The 19160-nt window shown below is 39.1% G+C and overlaps 3 protein-coding genes across 4 annotated transcripts; 2 read left to right on the top strand and 1 right to left on the bottom strand.

Annotated features, from left to right (window-relative positions):
* Positions 1 to 1359: 1359 nt before the first annotated feature.
* Positions 1360 to 5115, bottom strand: LOC137201386 (5-hydroxytryptamine receptor 3A-like). Its single transcript, XM_067616421.1, has 9 exons — positions 4179 to 5115; positions 3928 to 4073; positions 3605 to 3649; positions 3423 to 3529; positions 3139 to 3308; positions 2641 to 2756; positions 2144 to 2354; positions 1897 to 2055; positions 1360 to 1767 (listed from the first exon to the last, which is right to left on the bottom strand). The coding sequence occupies exons 1-9, from the start codon at positions 4252 to 4254 to the stop codon at positions 1517 to 1519; spliced, it is 1281 nt and encodes a 426-aa protein (XP_067472522.1). The 5' UTR covers positions 4255 to 5115; the 3' UTR covers positions 1360 to 1516.
* Positions 5116 to 6576: 1461 nt separating this feature from the next.
* On the top strand, positions 6577 to 11847 carry LOC137201183 (inward rectifier potassium channel 16-like). The gene is made up of 2 exons (XM_067616101.1): positions 6577 to 6957; positions 10560 to 11847. Exon 2 carries the CDS (start codon positions 10586 to 10588, stop codon positions 11726 to 11728), a length of 1143 nt encoding a protein of 380 aa, XP_067472202.1. The 5' UTR covers positions 6577 to 6957; positions 10560 to 10585; the 3' UTR covers positions 11729 to 11847.
* Positions 11848 to 12374: 527 nt separating this feature from the next.
* On the top strand, positions 12375 to 18409 carry LOC137167961 (inward rectifier potassium channel 2-like). 2 transcript variants are annotated; one of them, XM_067570327.1, is made up of 2 exons: positions 12375 to 12565; positions 14812 to 18409. In XM_067570327.1, the coding sequence occupies exon 2, from the start codon at positions 15051 to 15053 to the stop codon at positions 16365 to 16367; it is 1317 nt and encodes a 438-aa protein (XP_067426428.1). In that variant the 5' UTR covers positions 12375 to 12565; positions 14812 to 15050; the 3' UTR covers positions 16368 to 18409. The 2 variants fall into 2 exon arrangements, with proteins under 2 accessions (XP_067426428.1, XP_067426429.1); XM_067570328.1 differs by having other exon boundaries at positions 12376 to 12453.
* The last annotated feature ends 751 nt before the right edge of the window (positions 18410 to 19160 follow it).

Below are 19160 nucleotides of genomic sequence, written 5' to 3'. Positions count from 1 at the left end.
CATGTCTACTCATTGCTCCTTAAAAAAGCCTGTTCATTATAGATTTTGTTAACATTATTGTGCCTGCAGATTAAACCTCGGCAATGAAAGTCACCCTATACTACAGTTAAATTTAATCAAACTATTTTGTAACATTGACATTTTAAGATATGGTAGCGAGAAGTTTTTAAAGTTAAAAATATCTTTTTTTAAATTGTTACTTGGGTGTGATTTATACGAAAAACATTTACTCAGGATTTCCCTGGGAAATTGTTGTGCTTTAAAAATAGGATAATTAACATCTAATGATTATTTCTGACTGAAAATGTCAATCTTTCTGGCTCATCGCAAATGCTTTAATAGAGCAACTACACTAATTCTGTGATAATGTTTTCTATGCAGATATTTAAAAGTAAGTCTAAATTTTAACAGCTTGCCAATGTGTTCAAAAGGTTTCACAGAAGATTAAAAGTGTCGTAATCCTACCATAGAGTCCCTGCTGAATACCTCGTACACACTTACTCAATAGGAATATTAGTTGCTGGTGTATTCACCTCTCTTTAGTCTCCCTTCAGCAGCTTTATGGTGGACATAAACAGACTTGTGAAATATTCAGCATAGGTTCTAGTCTCGCTGGTTAAAATGTCATGAAGTCAGACACAGAGTAGTTGTGTGGGAAATAATCAAGTGAAGGTCAAGGAGTGCAGTAGGTCACCAGTCTCTGCAGGGAATGATTCAACCACAAGGTGGCAACAAAGGAACATTTGTGTATTGGGAATTCATTGCAGTGAACTTTTGATGATGTCATTCACAACAATGTAGTGACACCTGTGAGTCTCTGCCATCATGCAACGGCTTAAGAAGCCAAGTGAAGCTGCTTGAACATTTTAAGTGAACCCTACACACACACACACACACACACACACACACACACACACACACACAGTCATTACTTTGTAACTCCAACATTAAGTGGTGTTTTCATCAGTAACTGGTCATAAAGGTGCCTCTTGAGTCAAACAATTGGATTGGAACATCAAGGTTTTGGTGAGATCAAAAAACACAATAGAACAGAAGAAGAATACTGTGCATATTTTTGTTTTCAGTGGTGAACTTAAACAGTGAGCAAGGGAAAGTTGAATCATTTTGTACACCTTTATGTTTTTTTTTTATTGGATCTAATATATATAATATATAATATTTGTGTAGATGTGACATTTTGTCATGTGCGCAAATGCCCAGGTGAAATTTATTATATAATTTGTATATGTGACTCAATTGGAATAAATAAGTTCAGGAGTGAAAAATGAAATTTCTTTATTTGATTTTCAGAAATATACTAACACATTTTTTAACAAACATCCAAATAAGGGCTATGCAGGCACAAATCATAATGGAGGAATGATGCAATGATTTTTGACATATTATAGTGAATGTGAGGATAAATAAATGTAACAGTAAACCATGAGAGCAGCTTAGTCCAAGTAATATATTGTGAGTAATGACATGCAGTATCCGGAGAGTAAGTCAATTATTTTTAGTACCAGAAATCAAAATGGTCAACTTCACATCTATAACTTACCATCAAACAAATCATGACACTAAAGTATATAACGCAAAAAATGAAATAGAACCAGAAAAAGATCTTGTCCAGTGTGTTGGCAAGCTTCTGACATTTCTCCTGTTCCAGTTCCTTGGTTTCAAGATTTTCCAGGAAGTTGATCGCCTTTCTGAGCATTTGACTGTCTGAGGCACTGAGCTGAGCGACACTAACATCATCTTTGGCTTCTGTAAGGATAGAAGTGACAATAAGGAGAGGTGGAATGTGTTTTGTTTCTCAAAAATCAACACTTAAGACACTCTATGCAGCTCTTTATCAGAAGTATAGCAGTTGTTTAACAATCATGTCTTCCTCACCCTCATCCTCTTTCTCTTCCTTGTCTCCTGTGTTTCCAAGGACTGACCCTTTGGACCAGCAGCAGAAAATGAGGCTTCCATCTTTGGCTACCCGTGTAAGCACCAGGGACACCAACATGCTCAACACCAAGAAGATCAGACAAATACAGAAGTGGTGTCCTGCAGCGAAGACAGATGGTTAGTGATTCATATTCAGTTCAGAGTCAAACTTTGAGTGTGTTTGTGACATGCATGCGAGATGACTGACGGATGATGGGGCTGCAGTAGCTGTCTCCGGGGAGCTGATTGTTGAGGATGATGAGGAACATGGTGAAGCTGAGCACCAGAGTGACCTTGAAAGAGTTACGCTCACCGCCTCCCAGTGGCAGGGCGAAGCTGACCACATCGGCCAAAATGATCAAGATACTGGGCAGCATTAAAGTTATGAAGGGGTTCACATATTTGATGCTCAATCCCACCTGAGGAGAATGGCAGACAGTTTCATGGCTATAGTAGGTTCTTAAAAAACTCTTTTTTTTTCATTGTTTTTAAAATTTCTAACTGTAGCTGTGCTAGAAATATCTTCAGTTGAAGTTGTGCTGTTTATTTGGCAAGATTTCAGTTAGAAGAACACATCATCAAACAAATGAAAAGTGCAAGATCAGGTCAACGGCTGGTTTTTAAGTGGTTAAAAAACTTGAGATTAATAACATTATAGCAGGAAACATTAATTACAGATGAGAATCCTTAACTTTATGAACTTACCATGATGTAATTGCGGTCATTTCTTTTTTTCTGAAGGGACACAAAGTCAGTTTTCCAGTCTCCATGGGTGCTGTCCACCATCCTCACATCACCCAATACCAGCTCTGTACCACATCCTGACATAAAATGAAGGACCTTTACATTTTGTTTGCTCTGAATTCACATCAGAAGGACAGAATGGTTTTAAATGGTTGTCGGCAGAAAACAATTAGATTAAATTTAGTGCAAAAAGGGTAAAACTGCACAGAATGATGTGCATTTATTCTCTTTTGACACCGAATGATTGATTGTTATGACAATGCTAAAATAGTTGGAATATCATCCAAAAGATAAAGCAGATTTTTAAAAGCATAACTGTAAAGAGTAAGAAGAGCAGAGGAGTCTTCACAATGAACAGAGACGTGTAAAATGATTAAAATATGCAAAATCAGAAAATTGTCACCCACTTTGCTCCAAAGCTTTGAAAGAATATTACATGCAGTGAATTTCTGAGCTCACCGTCAGTGGACCAGGCCTGGATGGCGACGGGGCATTCATCAGCAGCAAATGGGTAGTTGAATAGGTTGACTTCGCAGTTCACCTCTGCATTTATGATCACTGTGTGCTTCACGGTGCCGTTACTGTACGCCAGCAGATCATGGGAACTGTGCTTCATAGTTGTTACTATTCTTTACTCACACATGAAAGAAACCAGATGTTACAGATAAACATAAAGAAGTCCAAGAAATGATTTAGGGATAACTTGACTAGTTTGAGTCTCTTCTGTGATGTGATGGACTTACCCATTTGTCACATGGAGCTCTGGGGTCCAGACTTTATCTACTGGCAGGACCACCTGATCATATCGGTAAACTGATGTGTCCCATTTCAGCGCAGGATCTCTCCATACCTGTGGTTATAATCAACATTAATGTGATTGACTGTTTTTCACTTTTTGTTAATTTGAAAGTATCTTGAGACTTACAATTCTGGCTAGGAGACGAGTAATTAAGCGGAGATGTTTTGTGTCCTGTTAAAGAAAAAATAATAAATACAAATAAGATAAGATAAGCAATAATAAGATAAGCATTTCACATGATGGAAAGTCATTCTCAATAAATGATCAGCAAGTTTCCATGAGCATATTTTCTGCCAAGAAACTCGAACATAAATAAACATATGAAACGCTGAAAGAAACCCACTAAAAAAGTGGTACAATTAAAATTCTCAATTTCTTCTGTACTTATAACAAGATCTACAAGAAGAAAAACTTCAGCTCCACTATAAAATATATAAGACCATACTTACAACAGACAGAGTTTGATACTCAATAAACGGCACATGTATTATTTGGGTGCAGTTTTCATACTGTGGCTGAGATGAATAGTTTCTATTGATCAGCATTTCAGCCAGACATCGCCGTGTCGTGCAGTTGGACTTGGCATATCCACATCCTAAAATGAGAAATAAATGTGAACCAGAGTTTTAAAGCTTTTTAGAAACTAATCTTCCAGCCTACTACGTCTTTAAAAAATAATTTTGTGAGAATTTACACTTACCTACTGCAAGTAAAGTCAGTAAAAAGACATCCTTCCACAAACTCTGATTAAGAAATCTCAACATATCTGAAAGCATCACTGCAGGAATCAGATTATTAAACTCGATAAATGACTAATAACTGCAGATTGACTGACAGCTCTCCTCTCTTAGCTTCCTTTTGCCTGACATGCACTTAAATAGGCTTGTGTGTGACGTGAAACCACATATTTACAACATCCATCACCCCATGCAGGCACGCTACAAGACAACATGACTCTCCCATAATAGTCTGTAAGAATACCGCTGTGTGATAGTGATCCTGTGTAAACAGTCAGAACACAAGTGCAATTAGTCCCACTGTCTGTTTACCTGCCAGCAGATACAAGTAGCTCCAGCTGCTGTTTGTCATTACACCTGCCTACGCTGCTCTGCATTACAAAAGGATTGTAGCTGTCATAGAAAACAGTGAGCAGACTGAAGCAGCCAATAATGGAGACATGAGTTTACCTGATGGAGCCAGGACTCCCAGTCATAGAGGAATGACAAAGACTTGAGACCGCTGTGGTTTCGCTGTGGTCCGGCAAAGCCGTGTCTTCTCACAGAACAACCATTAAACACACTTCTTTGTGGTGACAGCTGGATGATTGTTGTCTTTCCCTTTTGAAAATTTGGCACACATGCTTATTAAGTTATATAATGCTAATTGGCAAACCCTTCTATAAGTCAGATTGCACAGCCAAAGTAATGATGTCAAATGTAAAAAAATGTATTATGTATGGTGGACTGGTCAAAAATGATCAATAGATGTTGAAAATTGGGAAAAAATATAGATAGAATTGGACAGATACTTCAATCAGATTGCTCTGTATTTGGACTTGTTCATATGTCTCCAAATAAAGTCAAGTGCATCACAAAAAAAGGGAAAATTTTGAAATTATTTTCAAACTCTGGAGCATTAGTGCACTGAGAAACAGGTACTTTAACTTGAACATTTCACATTTCACATTTCACATTTCACACATTTCATGCCTGATTGACCAGATCATCATCAATCACAGCTAAACTTATCACTTTCTGGTCTCCAATATGTCAGATAAAGGACTATTTCATCTATTTCAGAAGATTTCCACACTGATCAGGCCATATTCACAGGGGTTAGAGCTCTCAGGCACCAGGCCTGATTTCAGGCATAGAACAGTTTTAAATTCATATAATTTAACTTAATTCAATACATTATACACATTTCGTCCTGGACAACTTTTCAGGCTCACAAATCTTTTCTTGCTTTAATCCCTGTATTCAAGGCCTTCATCCTGTTTGCTGCTGTGTTCTCAACCTCATCCTCAGTACCAACAACATGGATCTTTTCCTATCTATTTCAGGTTTCCTGAAGACAATACTACACTATTGCCTCTCTTCTTTGTCTGACACCCAGATTCAAAACACATCTCTGCATACTTGGCTGACAATTTCAAATGTATGTCCTCCCACCACATAAAGTTCATTATGAGCACTTTCCGAGCAGTGCTTAATCCTGGGAAATCCTGTCCCCATAATGATGATTATGATAAATGTTGCCATATGTTACTGTTGCACATATTTCTCCATTCAAGATTTTCTGCTAAATACTTAAAAAAAACAAAAAAAAACTCATGAACTTTATATGACTCATGACTCATGTGTCATTATATATTGGCCTATTTGGCTATTTGGCTAGCATCAGCGAAGACAGAGCATTATTCAAATTTAACATATCTCTTATGTAAATTGGATAGCTTGAAATATTGCCTTGTGAAATTTTGGATCCGTACATCATGATTTGTTTGTAACCATGTCGGATGTCTGACATCTTGTAAGCATCATGTGGTGCAGGACACTTTAAATCAAGCAATCAATCAATCTACTGTTCTGCACTTTCATGGTTTATGGGTATGTACTGCAGTAAAGTAAGTAATGTTATTGTGGTTTTGCTCGTGTTTTCAGTTTGTCATTATAAAGTTACTGCCTGGAAATGACAGACTGATGAACTGTTCTTTCCAGGTTATCTCTCAGAGGAATGTGTCTTTGCACATCATCTTAAAAAAATCAATACACATTGAATCAGGTAGGTTTGAGAAGGAAGTGGGGGTTATGTTCTATTTTTAACCATACAAATAAGGTTGTTTTGGTGTTGTTGACCTCTTTATAACAGCTCTGAATGCTGTTATGACTGCAATAAATGTGGTTTTAAAAGTCAGTTTGTCCCAGCGGTTCAGTTGTGATCTCTCTTGTCTTATCAGAACCCAATTGAGGACAATTGAGACAAAGAAAATCCTTGTACCAATGACAGCACTCCACCTGATGGATCAAAGGTTAACTTTCTGTCTAATGAATCATGGAAATCCAAAGAGAAATGACTGAAATATACATAGCTGCAAAATAACCTGTTTAAAAACCTACAAATAGAATCCCTGCCTTTATTATTGTGTGAAAGACTTTTAAAAGGATGCAATTATGTGTCATCATCCTGAAGCAAACAGGTCAAGGACATTTGATGTTTTTCTCCTGAGGAACCTTTAAAATATTCCATAGGTCATAAATTCTTCCTGATTGTCCAATAAGGTGTCAGAGGGAAGTGATTGCTGTGATATCGGAACAAAATGGGACTTTGTTTCAGGACCAGGACGTCCCCTAACACTGTCACACTCTGCAAGCAGCTGAACTCAGAGGTTACTTTGGCTGTGGCAACACATCGCCTAATGCTTGGCAGAACTGATGGGCTTATCTGACACCTGACAAACTCTAATTTCTTCTCTGCAAGTAAGTTTGATGTTTACATACTCTGTGCTTTGTATCAGTTCCAAAAAGATCCCAATTTCTAAGCTGAAGAGAAAAAGTATATATCTTTATTTTACTATGAAGAATAGCAGAGTGTTAAAATTTTGAACCAGTACTAGCTAATACATGGTAAGGATAGTGAGTCAAAAATTTTACCAGACTGCTTTTAAATAATTGCAAATTAAATACAACTGCAGGTGAATAATAACAAATAATACACAGTAATAGCTTCAATATCTTACTAGTGTTAAACTAGCCAGAAAAAGTGCCATCAAATTATAAAAATTTGCAATATTATTTTCAAATCTTAAATAAACTCCTTATTGACAAACACACGTGACAGCAATTTTTACGTAATGCAATGAACTGATTATATATTTTATAGAATTGTATGGATATTATGCATGGGATCAAGTGTTTTACTATTTGCAGAAAAATTCATGATAAAAATGGGGGAGACACCACATTTCAGTACAACTGTACTAAGTGAAATGAGAAATGGAAATAAATAGAACTTTAAGGACATATAGAAGAGTATAAGATCCCCAGTGTATACAAAACAATCCCTGGAGCTGGAAACAATACGGGTGAAATATGAGGAAAAAAACTGAGAAAAAGAAGCAAATTCTATAAGAATGATGACATTTCATTTAAAATTCACACTCAAGATTATTGCTCCAGTGTGCAGTGTGCATGTACTCACATTAAGTGTCTTACAGAAAGATTCAAAAAAGGAAAAAAAGGGTCAATATATATAAAATATAAATTTAGTGAGGTATAGTAAACATACATACAATGGCTATATAACCTTGGTAAAGTTGTCACAGAATAAGATTATAAATAACATACCTCAACAATGTTTCCTGCTCGTTTTGCAACTCTGAATCATTTAAGTGCTGGAGGGCAGGTGGGCGGGTGGGTGGGCCCTAGTGGCCTTTTCCACAGACCTGATTGTCCTGTAACCTGTTCTTGTCCTTGTCCATGGCCTCAATGATTGCTGTGTAGAAATCAGGCTGCAACTGACTGAAACCCATGGCACTGCAGCATATGTCATTTAATTGTTTATAGGTATTTTATTTGACACGTTGTTGTAGTAACTTGTTTTTGTCTATGCATTTTCCTCTTTTCTACAGTATTTATCAAATACTGTTACAACTTGGTGTGAAATTACTGCTGCATCATAGTCAATGCAAAAGAAATGTTATAATTATAGTAAGTAGTTGTACAATACTAGAGATAATTCATTAAAATCTGTTTAAAATTTAAAATTTTGTTTTATGAATCTTTTGAGCATTTAATATAATGCAGTTGAAAACTTGTATAACTAGAAGTTTTTTCAGCAGTTTGGCTCCTCGGTAGCTCATGCAATAGCTACCGAGGTGAAAAAGTCATAATCTTTGACTTTTTCACTTTGTGAGTGTTGAGTGTTTTTGTTTACTTATGTGTTCAGTTACTGTTCACCCACCAACAGGAGCCCATTAAAACTACGTTCAAAGCTCATTTGGATTGACATTCATCTTACTAACAGGAAACACTGTGTTTTTAAAAACTGCACATTGCAATACTGCACAAACACCACAGCTGAGACGTGCAATAGTTTGGCTACACAATTACAACAGTGTAGGTGTAAACTTAGGACTTTCGGGAAGTCATTCATCATAAACTGAGATAATCATCAGCTGCATGTTCGCAGGTGATTCAATTAAGCAATAAAAACTTGAGATAAAAGTCTGACAGATTCTGGTAAGGAGGGATATGGCTTGAAAAATGTATTGATCAGTGAGAGAAGTTACTCAGCATTCTGCACTTAAACATAAACTTGATAGCGTGTCTTTCATCTGTGACAGCTCAAGCAGCCGCCAGATTACTGTGTTTAGTTAAGTACAGTGTATAAAAATGATAAAAACATACTGACTTGAGTTTATTTTACACTGTATCTCAATGACAAATAGGTTGTGTGGTTAAAGTTTGACATCTGCAGTAACATTTGGAGGTGAGAGCTGTTAAAGGCGGCTGGAGGATAATAATTTACCCTCATGGGGAGAACAATAGATTAATAACTGCAGCACACTGAGGTCAGGGTTGCGCTTAATTAAGCGGGACAGGCTTTCTTCAGACTCAAGGAGTAAAGACATAGATGATACAAACACATTCATGACAAGTATGCTTGTTTAATTTATTTTATTTATCAAATAAAAACTTCAATGTATGACTGTTGTTAAAGGGTTGCTGACTGTTCCCTGTTTGCTTTTGTTCTGCATCACATCTGGGAAGTCAACAGACTTTGCCAAAACTTAAAACTAAAGAGATAAGCCAAACTGATTAAAAAGAGGTTCTCCCTCTGTGAAAATAGATTTCCCTGTCCCTGATATGGGGAAAGCATACCCAGATGTTGCCCTACAAAACATTGTTTTTAGATATGTCAAAGGCTACAAATACTTAACTGCACTAAATACTTATGACCTGGGGTTAATGACACCAAATACTAAACAGCACCAAAAACCCTTTTTATGGGGCCAGTGAATGAAATGAGTATAAAAATGTTTGTTTTAACATATGAAATGTATTACATTTGATAAAATTACTCTGTATTCAGCGACATAATAAAGCTATCAGCTTGTTAGCTTGTTGAAACCTGTGGGAAAATGGGTGAAAATCCCAATAAAGTTCAGTGCAGCACCTGTGACATGCACACAAACTGAAAATCAAGCTTCAGCAGCCACATGAACAAGAAGGGGAACAAGGTTTAGATGGCTGTACAGGCAAAACTTTTAAAACCAGGATGACCCTAAAAGTACATGGTTTAGATAAAAGATAAAACAGCAGGTAGTGCTGGGAGAAAGTTAAATAAATCAATAAAAAATGCTAGAAGTCCAGCTATTATTAATTTGACCTCAACAGGTCACATATAGTTGTAGCATATCAATAAATGTATGTTTGTAAATAAGGATTAACTTTAAATATGTCACAAACTGAAGCACAACTGTTGCACATTATTTCACATTCTGGTCTACCACATCACTTGAAATGAAATAAATTATATCAAATTCACTTGAATTAGTCTTTATAATGACAGCTGTTATATATGTAATACTTCCACACTGAATGTCAAACTGTTTAATAGCTCTCATTTGGTGTTGGAGATTTTTTTAATGTTACAAGCAGAATGGGGAAAAAATCCTCTGCACAATTACATTTGATTATATGGAGATATTTAAGTTTTGTAGACATCTTCTCGCACAAACCGATTTGGACGTCATCCAGACTGTAATGGAACTTCTGGTAAATAATCAACCAAAGAGAAACTTGTGCTCTTGGTGTACATTTTTTTCACACCCAGAGCTCGGCATAACTCAAGTCATTTGCTGCTGATAGCCGGAGGCACAGAGTGACCTAGGCTGCCTGCTCAAACATGAAGAATTCAGCTTAACAAACAGTCCGAGAGCCTTTTACATTTTACTCACTTGTAATGAGTAAAATGTTATCCCTCCTGCCCATGAGTACATCTTTCCATGTGAGTCAACTTTTAGTGATGTGCCTTTGAAAGTACAATACTAATCTGCATTTTCTCTGTCTTTCTACAGGAGAGCGAAAGGTAGTGCTGGTCAAAATGAGCACACGGAGGAGTGATCAGGTCATCATTGAAACTCACACTACAATCCACACACTTGGCAGCCAAAATGAGGGCAAGCGGCTGCGCTACATGCAGAAAGATGGCAGGTTCCCTGTGCTGTTTCAGAAGGCCCCAGGAGACTGGAGCCCATACCTGATGGATATCTTCACTACTCTTGTGGAGATCCGCTGGAGGGTGATGTTCCTCATCTTTTCCCTGTCTTACATTCTCTCTTGGCTCTTTTTTGGTCTCTGTTATTGGCTTATTGCATATGTACATGGAGACACTGAAGATATGGATAAACCCTGTGTGGCCAATGTGCATGACTTCACTGGAGCCTTTATGTTCTCAATGGAGAGCCAGGCAACTATTGGCTATGGCTTCAGGGGGATGACTGAGAACTGTATTGCGGCTATTATTGCACTGACAGTTCAAAGTGTATTCAGCTGCCTCCTTGACACCATTATCATTGGTATTATTGTGGCTAAAATGGCATCTGCTCGTAAGAGAGCTCAGACAGTGGGCTTTAGCAACTGTGCAGTGGTCAACCTGCGAGATGGGGTTTTGAGTTTGTCATGGCGCCTTGGGGACTTCAGAGGTAATCACATCCTGGAGGGTGTAGCCAGGGCCCAGTTAGTCCGCTTTGTGAGGGCGCCTCTGGGCACTGTTGTGATATCATCCCAGGACCTGGACATCCAGAACCGGGACATTGTCCTCGCCACACCAGCAACAATTATTCACAAGCTGGAACCTAGCAGCCCCCTCTACAGCCTGGGCCTGGACGACCTGCTGGTGGACGACTTTGAACTGGTCGTGTCTTTCACCTACACTGGTGACTCAACTGGTATGCTCCACCAGACACGTACCTCCTACACATCGGCAGACATCCGCTGGGGGCAACGTTTCCAGGACATGCTGAAACTGGGCAAGAAGCATTTCATGGTGGACTACGCTCTGTTCAATGAGACCACGTGGGTGCCGGTGCCCCTGATGAGTGCAGAGCAGTATGACAGGGGGAGACATCCAGAAGGCAGGAGTCAGTCCCACCGTGCACACTCACCATCAGTCAAGAGAAACGGAGGCAACTGTGCAGTGACACCTGACATTACTGGAGAGGTGATGCACCAAACCTCTTTGTAGGTTAAACAACCAGAGAAACCAGTGTAGCCAATACATTACAATGCATGGACTGTTCATGTAAGGATGTTTTTTTTGTTATTATGTTTTTATGCTTTATATGAATAAATGTAAGTCAAATAAAACTGAAATTTCCTTGTAAAACTGTCCTTTAGTTACTTTCTAATATATTTTTTTACATGAATTATAGTAATAATACCAATTATTGTACATGATGCCAGTGCTTGTGAGTTTAGTCCTTCTAGTAGCTCTACACCACCACCTTGTGTTCACCGAGTACACTCAATATTACTCCAGCAATGGTGATTATCGTGGAAAGTCACAGATTTCACAATCAAACATACTACTTATTATTCCACAGAAAGGGGAAAAACATGAAGTTTCCTAACATTAAACCCCAATTATAGTTCATTAATTTCAATGTCACATCCCATGAAATTTTGTTGCAACCCTGTCATGTTTTCACGCTCGAGTCACGCTTCTTTTTCCACTTTGAACTTCAAGTCTGCAACGTACATTTTTTTCACCCCCCTTGTCTTCCACTTAAAAAAAAATCTTGTGGGCTCAGAGCCTCAAACAGGCGCTGCAGCTTTCTATTGGCCGTCAACGCGATGGGGGCGGGGACAGGCACACGTGTTTTTAAAGTCCGTCTTTGCGACGACAAACATCTTCTTCAGTACTGTTGGAGAGGGTTATGGCAGAATTTACAGCGCCGGACGGGAAACTAGGTGAGCACAATAAAAGAGCAGTGAGAATAAAAGGGATGCAGTCTGCGTATGTGGCGCATATGGGACTTATTACAACAAGAAAACGGCAGATTTGCAGTGCATGGACCAACAGGTAGGTGTAATAAGCGGAAAAACATTTGTCTCTCTCTGTGGGAGTGATGTAGCGTGGGAAATACAGCTAACTTTCGGTTTACAATAATTGAGGTGCAATCTTGCACAGACTGATGCCTGCAGTATGAAAATGATTCAGTCCTGAGAAATCCATGTTTCATAAAAATGCTTTTAAAATTAATAGTATTATTTAGCATTAATCTTATTATTATAATTACTGGACGCCGCTGTTTTTAATAAGTCTACCATTAGAGATTGCAGGATGTAGACTGGATGATCTCCTGCATTGCCCCTGTCCTCGATGTAACTCATGATGTCTGTGCAGGAGCTGAATTTTGTTATACTTTGCTGAAGCCTTTAGTGTAAAAAATAATAACAATAATAATAAACAAAATCAATACAAATGTGTGAAACTGCTGCAAAACTTAGAAATTGTTTTTTATTCTAACATAATATATGTTGGCAGAGCTTATAACAAAAGAGAGCATCTGCTGAATGATTGGCTATAGTTATTGATTTGTGTAATAAAAAAAATAGAGCAGCTTTATGTAACCAGTTTCCATCTGCCTCAGCTGTTGGCTCTAATTGAGAACACATGTAAAACAAACAGTCACAGGTTGTGCAGCCTCTGGAAGCCTTGGTCTGTCACCATGTACCGACCTGCAGCAATAAGTGATGTGATATAGTGAAAGGTATAAACAGTGACAGTTGTAATGACAGACAGAGAGAGACTTTTTAATGCTCTCTTTCTCTGTCAAAGTTAGGGGGTTTGACTCCCATAGGGGGTCACCCATGTTAAAAATGTATGCTCTGTTGACTTTCCACTGACTCAGACTACAGTATCCTAGAAATGCCCTCTCAACTGTCTTTCTGTCAGACTCTCTCCAATCATGTCTGAAGACTTTTAGCAGGCTGGTGTTTATGTTATTTGGGCACCAAAATAACATAGAATACTTGGTAAAACCAAAAGATGACTTCCTTTGAAAAGTCATGAAGAAGTTTGACGTAGTCTGGGATCCGTTGAAACGTATTATTTTAAATTCTATGGGATGTTTTAAGCCCCTTATTCCCAACAGTGTGCGTGACAGGTTGCTATTTTGAGTCAACCCAGCAGTGACATCATTAGTTGAAAAAAACAAAGATGATGCAGGGGGATTTAGGGCCAGGTCTTGCATATTTTATCCCAGCTGACATTTGATCACTTTCAGAAAAGTTAAATAGTTACAAAATTAGATAGTGGAATAAAACTGACCTATGCTGACAAAAAGTTTCACTTTTTAACTAAATCAACAAAACATGAACAATTACGTTTTCAACATATTCACTTAAAATGCCACCAGGCTTTATTTCATACTTCCAACATGTTCTTTATGGACCTTCTCACTCTGACACAATAGTGACATACACAGACAAGATAGTTTAAAAAGTGGAGGTTGGAAGTGATTTTGGCACTAGCAGAGCATGTCTGGCCAACTGTGGCCTTTTGTAGCCTGTGGTGTTGCATTTTAATGGACCTTTCAGGCCACACAAACACCAAGTCAATAGCTTTTCTAATTTAGCTGTCCTTGTTGCTCTATTACATATGATGCAAGGTTACTGTTGCTTTCAGAGAAAGTGACCCATCCTCTCTGAATAGCTGCGTGGTTCATTAAATCTTGTTACATCATTTAGTGGTGAGAATGTAGTTGTGAATTAGTTATGGAAATTCTTGTGCACATTTGTTATTGTAACTGAGCACACTTCAATAACTAAGATGAAGTAGCAAGAAATGTAAAAGTGAACATGCTGTAAATTGATTTTTCAATGCATGTCATATAATTTTCTTTCTCATTTATGTCAATATGTCTGCAAAGAGCTGCTACATGTATAGTATCTTTGTTCCAGCCACTCGCTGGATTAACATGAACTTGATCTGTAATTTGACTCTGCTCCCCATGGATTGACCTGCCTAATTAATACTTACATTAAGCAGGGTAAACATCCTTTCCCTCTTTGTCAGCTATCTGAGTGCTTAGATAATATTTTTAATCTACTACTGATAATGCATGCACAATGCATTCCTTGTGCTTTCTGACTGCAGTACATACAATGCTTTATACTGTCTATGTATGCAAGAATAGTGCCGCTAACTTGGAGTGTACACTGCATTATTTAAACAGCAGGTAACCACACACCCACATGCACTGATCTTTGCTCTGGTTCCTGCCAATTACTTTAAAACTGTTTTTCTCTCTGCAATTTCCACAGCCCACTTCACTGATGAGGTCCAAAACAGCCATCAGAGAGGAGTGACCTGCCCTCACCAAAGGTGCACACGCCTGCAGAAGCGCAGTCTCCCCTGTTCCCCTCAGGATCTACTCCTGTTGTCCATTATTTCTGCTTGACTTTGTCCCCGGGATCATTCAAAACTGTTTCTCCAACGCTTCTACCAAAAACTTAGACTGTTTTCCAAAGCAGAATCGGCCCAGCCCTCCCAGGCGGAAGTGATGGGGAGTGTGCGAAGTCACCGTTACAGCATTGTGTCCTCTGAGGAAGATGGCATGAAGCTGGCCACTATTGCCGTCCCGAATGGCTACGGAAACGGCAATGTTAATAAGGTGCACACAGAGCACCAACATCAGAGCCGCTTTGTCAGGAAGGATGGTCACTGCAATGTGCAGTTTATCAATATGAGTGAGAAAGGCCAGCGGTACCTGGCAGATATCTTCACCACCTGTGTGGACATTCGCTGGCGTTGGATGCTGCTCATCTTCTGCCTTTCCTTCCTGCTGTCATGGTTGTTTTTTGGCCTCGTCTTCTGGCTAGTGGCCCTCTCTTATGGGGACTTGGAGAATGAGACTCAAATGTGTGTTTCCAATGTGGACAGCTTTACTGCTGCCTTCTTGTTCTCGGTGGAGACCCAAACCACTATTGGCTATGGGTATCGCTATGTGACAGAGGAGTGCCCCGTTGCTGTCTTTATGGTCGTCTTCCAAAGCATTGTGGGATGCATCATTGATGCTTTCATCATCGGTGCTGTCATGGCCAAGATGGCCAAGCCCAAAAAGAGGAATGAGACCCTTGTGTTCAGCCACTTTGCTACAGTGGCCATGAGGGACGGCAAACTGTGCCTGATGTGGCGCGTGGGAAACCTGAGGAAGAGTCACCTGGTGGAGGCCCATGTTAGGGCCCAGCTCCTCAAGTCTCGCACCACTGCAGAGGGAGAGTTCATCCCTCTAGATCAGGTAGACATCGACGTAGGCTTCGATAGCGGCATTGACAGAATCTTCCTGGTGTCTCCAATCACCATTGTGCATGAGATTGATGAGGACAGCCCATTCTTTGAGATGAGCAAACAGGAGTTGGAGTCGTCAGAATTTGAGATTGTAGTGATTCTTGAGGGCATGGTCGAGGCCACAGCCATGACTACTCAATGTCGGAGCTCCTATGTGGCCAGCGAGATCCTCTGGGGCCACCGCTTTGAGCCGGTGCTCTTCGAAGAAAAGAACTACTACAAAGTGGACTACTCTCGCTTTGACAACACCTACGAGGTGCCCAGCACACCCCACTGTAGCGCCAGGGAACTAGCAGAGAAGAAGTCCAACGCCTCCAGCTCGAGGAACTCCTTTTGTTATGAGAACGAAGTGGCTCTTGAAAAAGTAGAGATGGAGGAGGAGTTCGAGGAGGATGAAAACAGGGAGATGAGGAGTGTGGAGGTTGGTGCACTTGAAGACACAAACACAGATGTAGTTTCAGACTCTGAACACAATCTGGACTCTTTGCCTTTAGAATCAAGGCCTTTGACAGCAGAATCAGAAATATGACTACAGGGGATGTTGAAGGGTTAAATACTACCACAGGGTATGTTAAAATTTGCTTGAACTTTGTTCCTGATTGCTTTTGATGATATTGCATGACGGTTTGTAAAAGACTGTGAGTTGAGTATGAAATTCTCTATGCAGAAGCTCACGCACAAGACACCATGGAAATCCAAACATGTTAATGTTGTTTATGGTGACGGTGGTGATAAATTAACTGGTTGCAACAGGGCTAGAGGGATAAAATGGGTTAGATGCCTTCACTTGCACTCAGTGTGCAGTCTGTTTCTGAGTATACTGCACTTCTGAAGTCAAAATATGTTAGTAGAAAGCCATTTGGATAAAAAAAAATTCAATGTTTGCTTAAGAAAATCTAATTTCTAACTTATTCTAGTGCAACAGTGCAATACCCAGTTGGAGCATTTTGCATAGATAATTATTTTTGATGAAAAGAGTGTTGAGTGTGTAATTTCATTTCAACCACTTGTGGCCAAAATGTCACATGAAGTTGTGACTGGCAAAAATAATTTAATATATTTAATTTCAATTAAAACATTTTTAATTGAACTTTAAGTTCTGAGATTTTTAAAATCATTTAAAGCTCAACAATCTTGTTTTAAAGGCTACTAATCACATTTTTAACCCATTAAACCACCTGCGCCAGAAAGGCTACTGTTTGTTAATGAGCTGGTCTCATAGCAAAGTATATTTATAATCTTCTTCAGTGTGGCGGTTTAGGTGTTGCTCTCATGGCGTGAGGCAGGAAAGAGATGTCTTGCACAGGTTACGAGCACGAGTACGTTATGCTCTTATCATCTTGTCTCACCCAGTAGCATCTTTTGCAACGTGTGCCTTAGCAAAAGTCTCAGTCCCGGCGGAGGCACTCAGGAGGTTTGGCTTCGACTGAGCACACACTGCATTAGATGTCACAGGAAGAAGCAATTGGAGGTGATTTGCTGTGCCGAACACTGCCACTTCTCACAAGTCTTCATGTTCTAATGTGCAATACGGTTCAATTCAGTGGTAGACTGTGACAGGAAACTCGACCCTGAGCCGAGGTTATGAATGTTGATGATAAGTGCTGCTAAGTTACATATTGTATGTTTAGAGAGAAATCTAGGAGCCAAAATGTATTATTTGTCTTTTAAAGTATCCATTTGGAGATTTGCTAATGCAGCCTATAATGTTATTTCTAGATGTAGACAAGCATGAGTCTGTCAGTGTGTTTTCCGAAGCTTTAGTGCACTTTCTTCCTCACCAGAGACCCCCTCCCCCCCACCCCCCCATGCCCCTCATAACAGCTTTATTACCCAAAGCCAAATGTGTACATATATATACAGTAAGAGGCAACTGTAACTCTCATCTGTTAATTGATGTTGATTTGAAACCTGAACTTTTCCTCATCTAACAGTGGTTGGCTGTTGACACACTGAAGTATGGTACGTTATTTGAGTTGCTTTTGACGTAGTCTACTTTATATTAAGATCAGTGTTCTTGGCATGGCAGTCGTGCAAAATTTGGACACATCCTAGTTAACCCTGTCGCTTCACCACTGCGGGTCATGTGAAGTTATTTGTCATTTCTGAATGGGCCCTTGCTTTGTCTTATTAAAACTAGATTCAGGTCTGCTAGTTAATACTTCAGTTCTAAACACAAATCCTGAACAGCACTTGACTTCAGTCTTACACAAGATGGAGCTTTATTGATTTTCTTTTTTTTTTTCTTTTTAAATAATCACTTGGGGTGTTATTGTGTATTGTTTGTATTGACACATTCATGCTTGGATAAGGTCAGTGGAAGCCAGAACACTGTGCTGCTTCTCTGGTAGGGAAATCTATACGTAACATTTTATCTGTTCTCACTTTGACACTTCTCCTGTTTTAGGTCTTTATTTTTCTACCAGGGTCTTCCCAATTTCCTGCACAAACCAGAGACTGTACAGGTTTTTTTTAAAAATCTTTTGTAAATTATAATGCAAATACTGAATATTGATATTGCAGTTGTTGAAAACTGTTTATGTCCTTTTTTCAATAAAAGTGTAAAAATCATTATGAAGTTGATGCATTGTTTGTAAACAACACATTTCAACTAGATATTCTGGGCGTTTATGACCTTTTGTAAATAGTTCCAATCTTTTATATGTACAAGAGCTAAGAGATGCACCTGCATTTTACTGTTACAAGGATTTGCATTTTGACCCAAAATGTGTGACATCTGGGGGCCTGCTTGACAGTTTTAGCTGTGGACACACATGCTGCTCCTCTAATTTGGAGCTGTGACCCAAATTCCAGGCTGCTAGCTGTCAGAGCTCACACCATCATTTACTATAATTCACCGAACTGACTCACTCCAGTTCCGTGCAAACCTACAGAGACCTCATGCTATATCAGTCTACTCCACTGGAAGTCATTTTCAGTGACAGCGATGGAAAAAACGCTCATCCTGCTCAATCACCTTCAGTTAACTGTATAAAAGAGGGTACTTCTGCACCACAGGTCATCTTTAGGAATGGTGTTAAAGTGTAAAATTAGCAGGGGTATAGACTAACCCTAACCCTAACCCTAACCCTAAGCCAAAAAGTTTGAATGATGATTACCCCTAATTCTTTCCTGATCTACTGTTTTTTTTTATCCAGATTTGCTCACATGTTTCAGAGATTTTCAATAAAAATGACATATTATTTGATGGTGATCTGTTTACAAGACCATGTGGACTCACTTGTTATTGCATAACAAACCAATACTCCAGAGGGGAAGTGCAGCCAGCATTGTGACCATCTGCCAACTCCTCTAATCTAAC

Source organism: Thunnus thynnus, chromosome 17, assembly GCF_963924715.1.
Source record: "Thunnus thynnus chromosome 17, fThuThy2.1, whole genome shotgun sequence".
In the NCBI taxonomy this organism is placed as follows: domain Eukaryota; kingdom Metazoa; phylum Chordata; class Actinopteri; order Scombriformes; family Scombridae; genus Thunnus; species Thunnus thynnus.
This window is presented reverse-complemented; position numbering and strand designations above follow the sequence as displayed.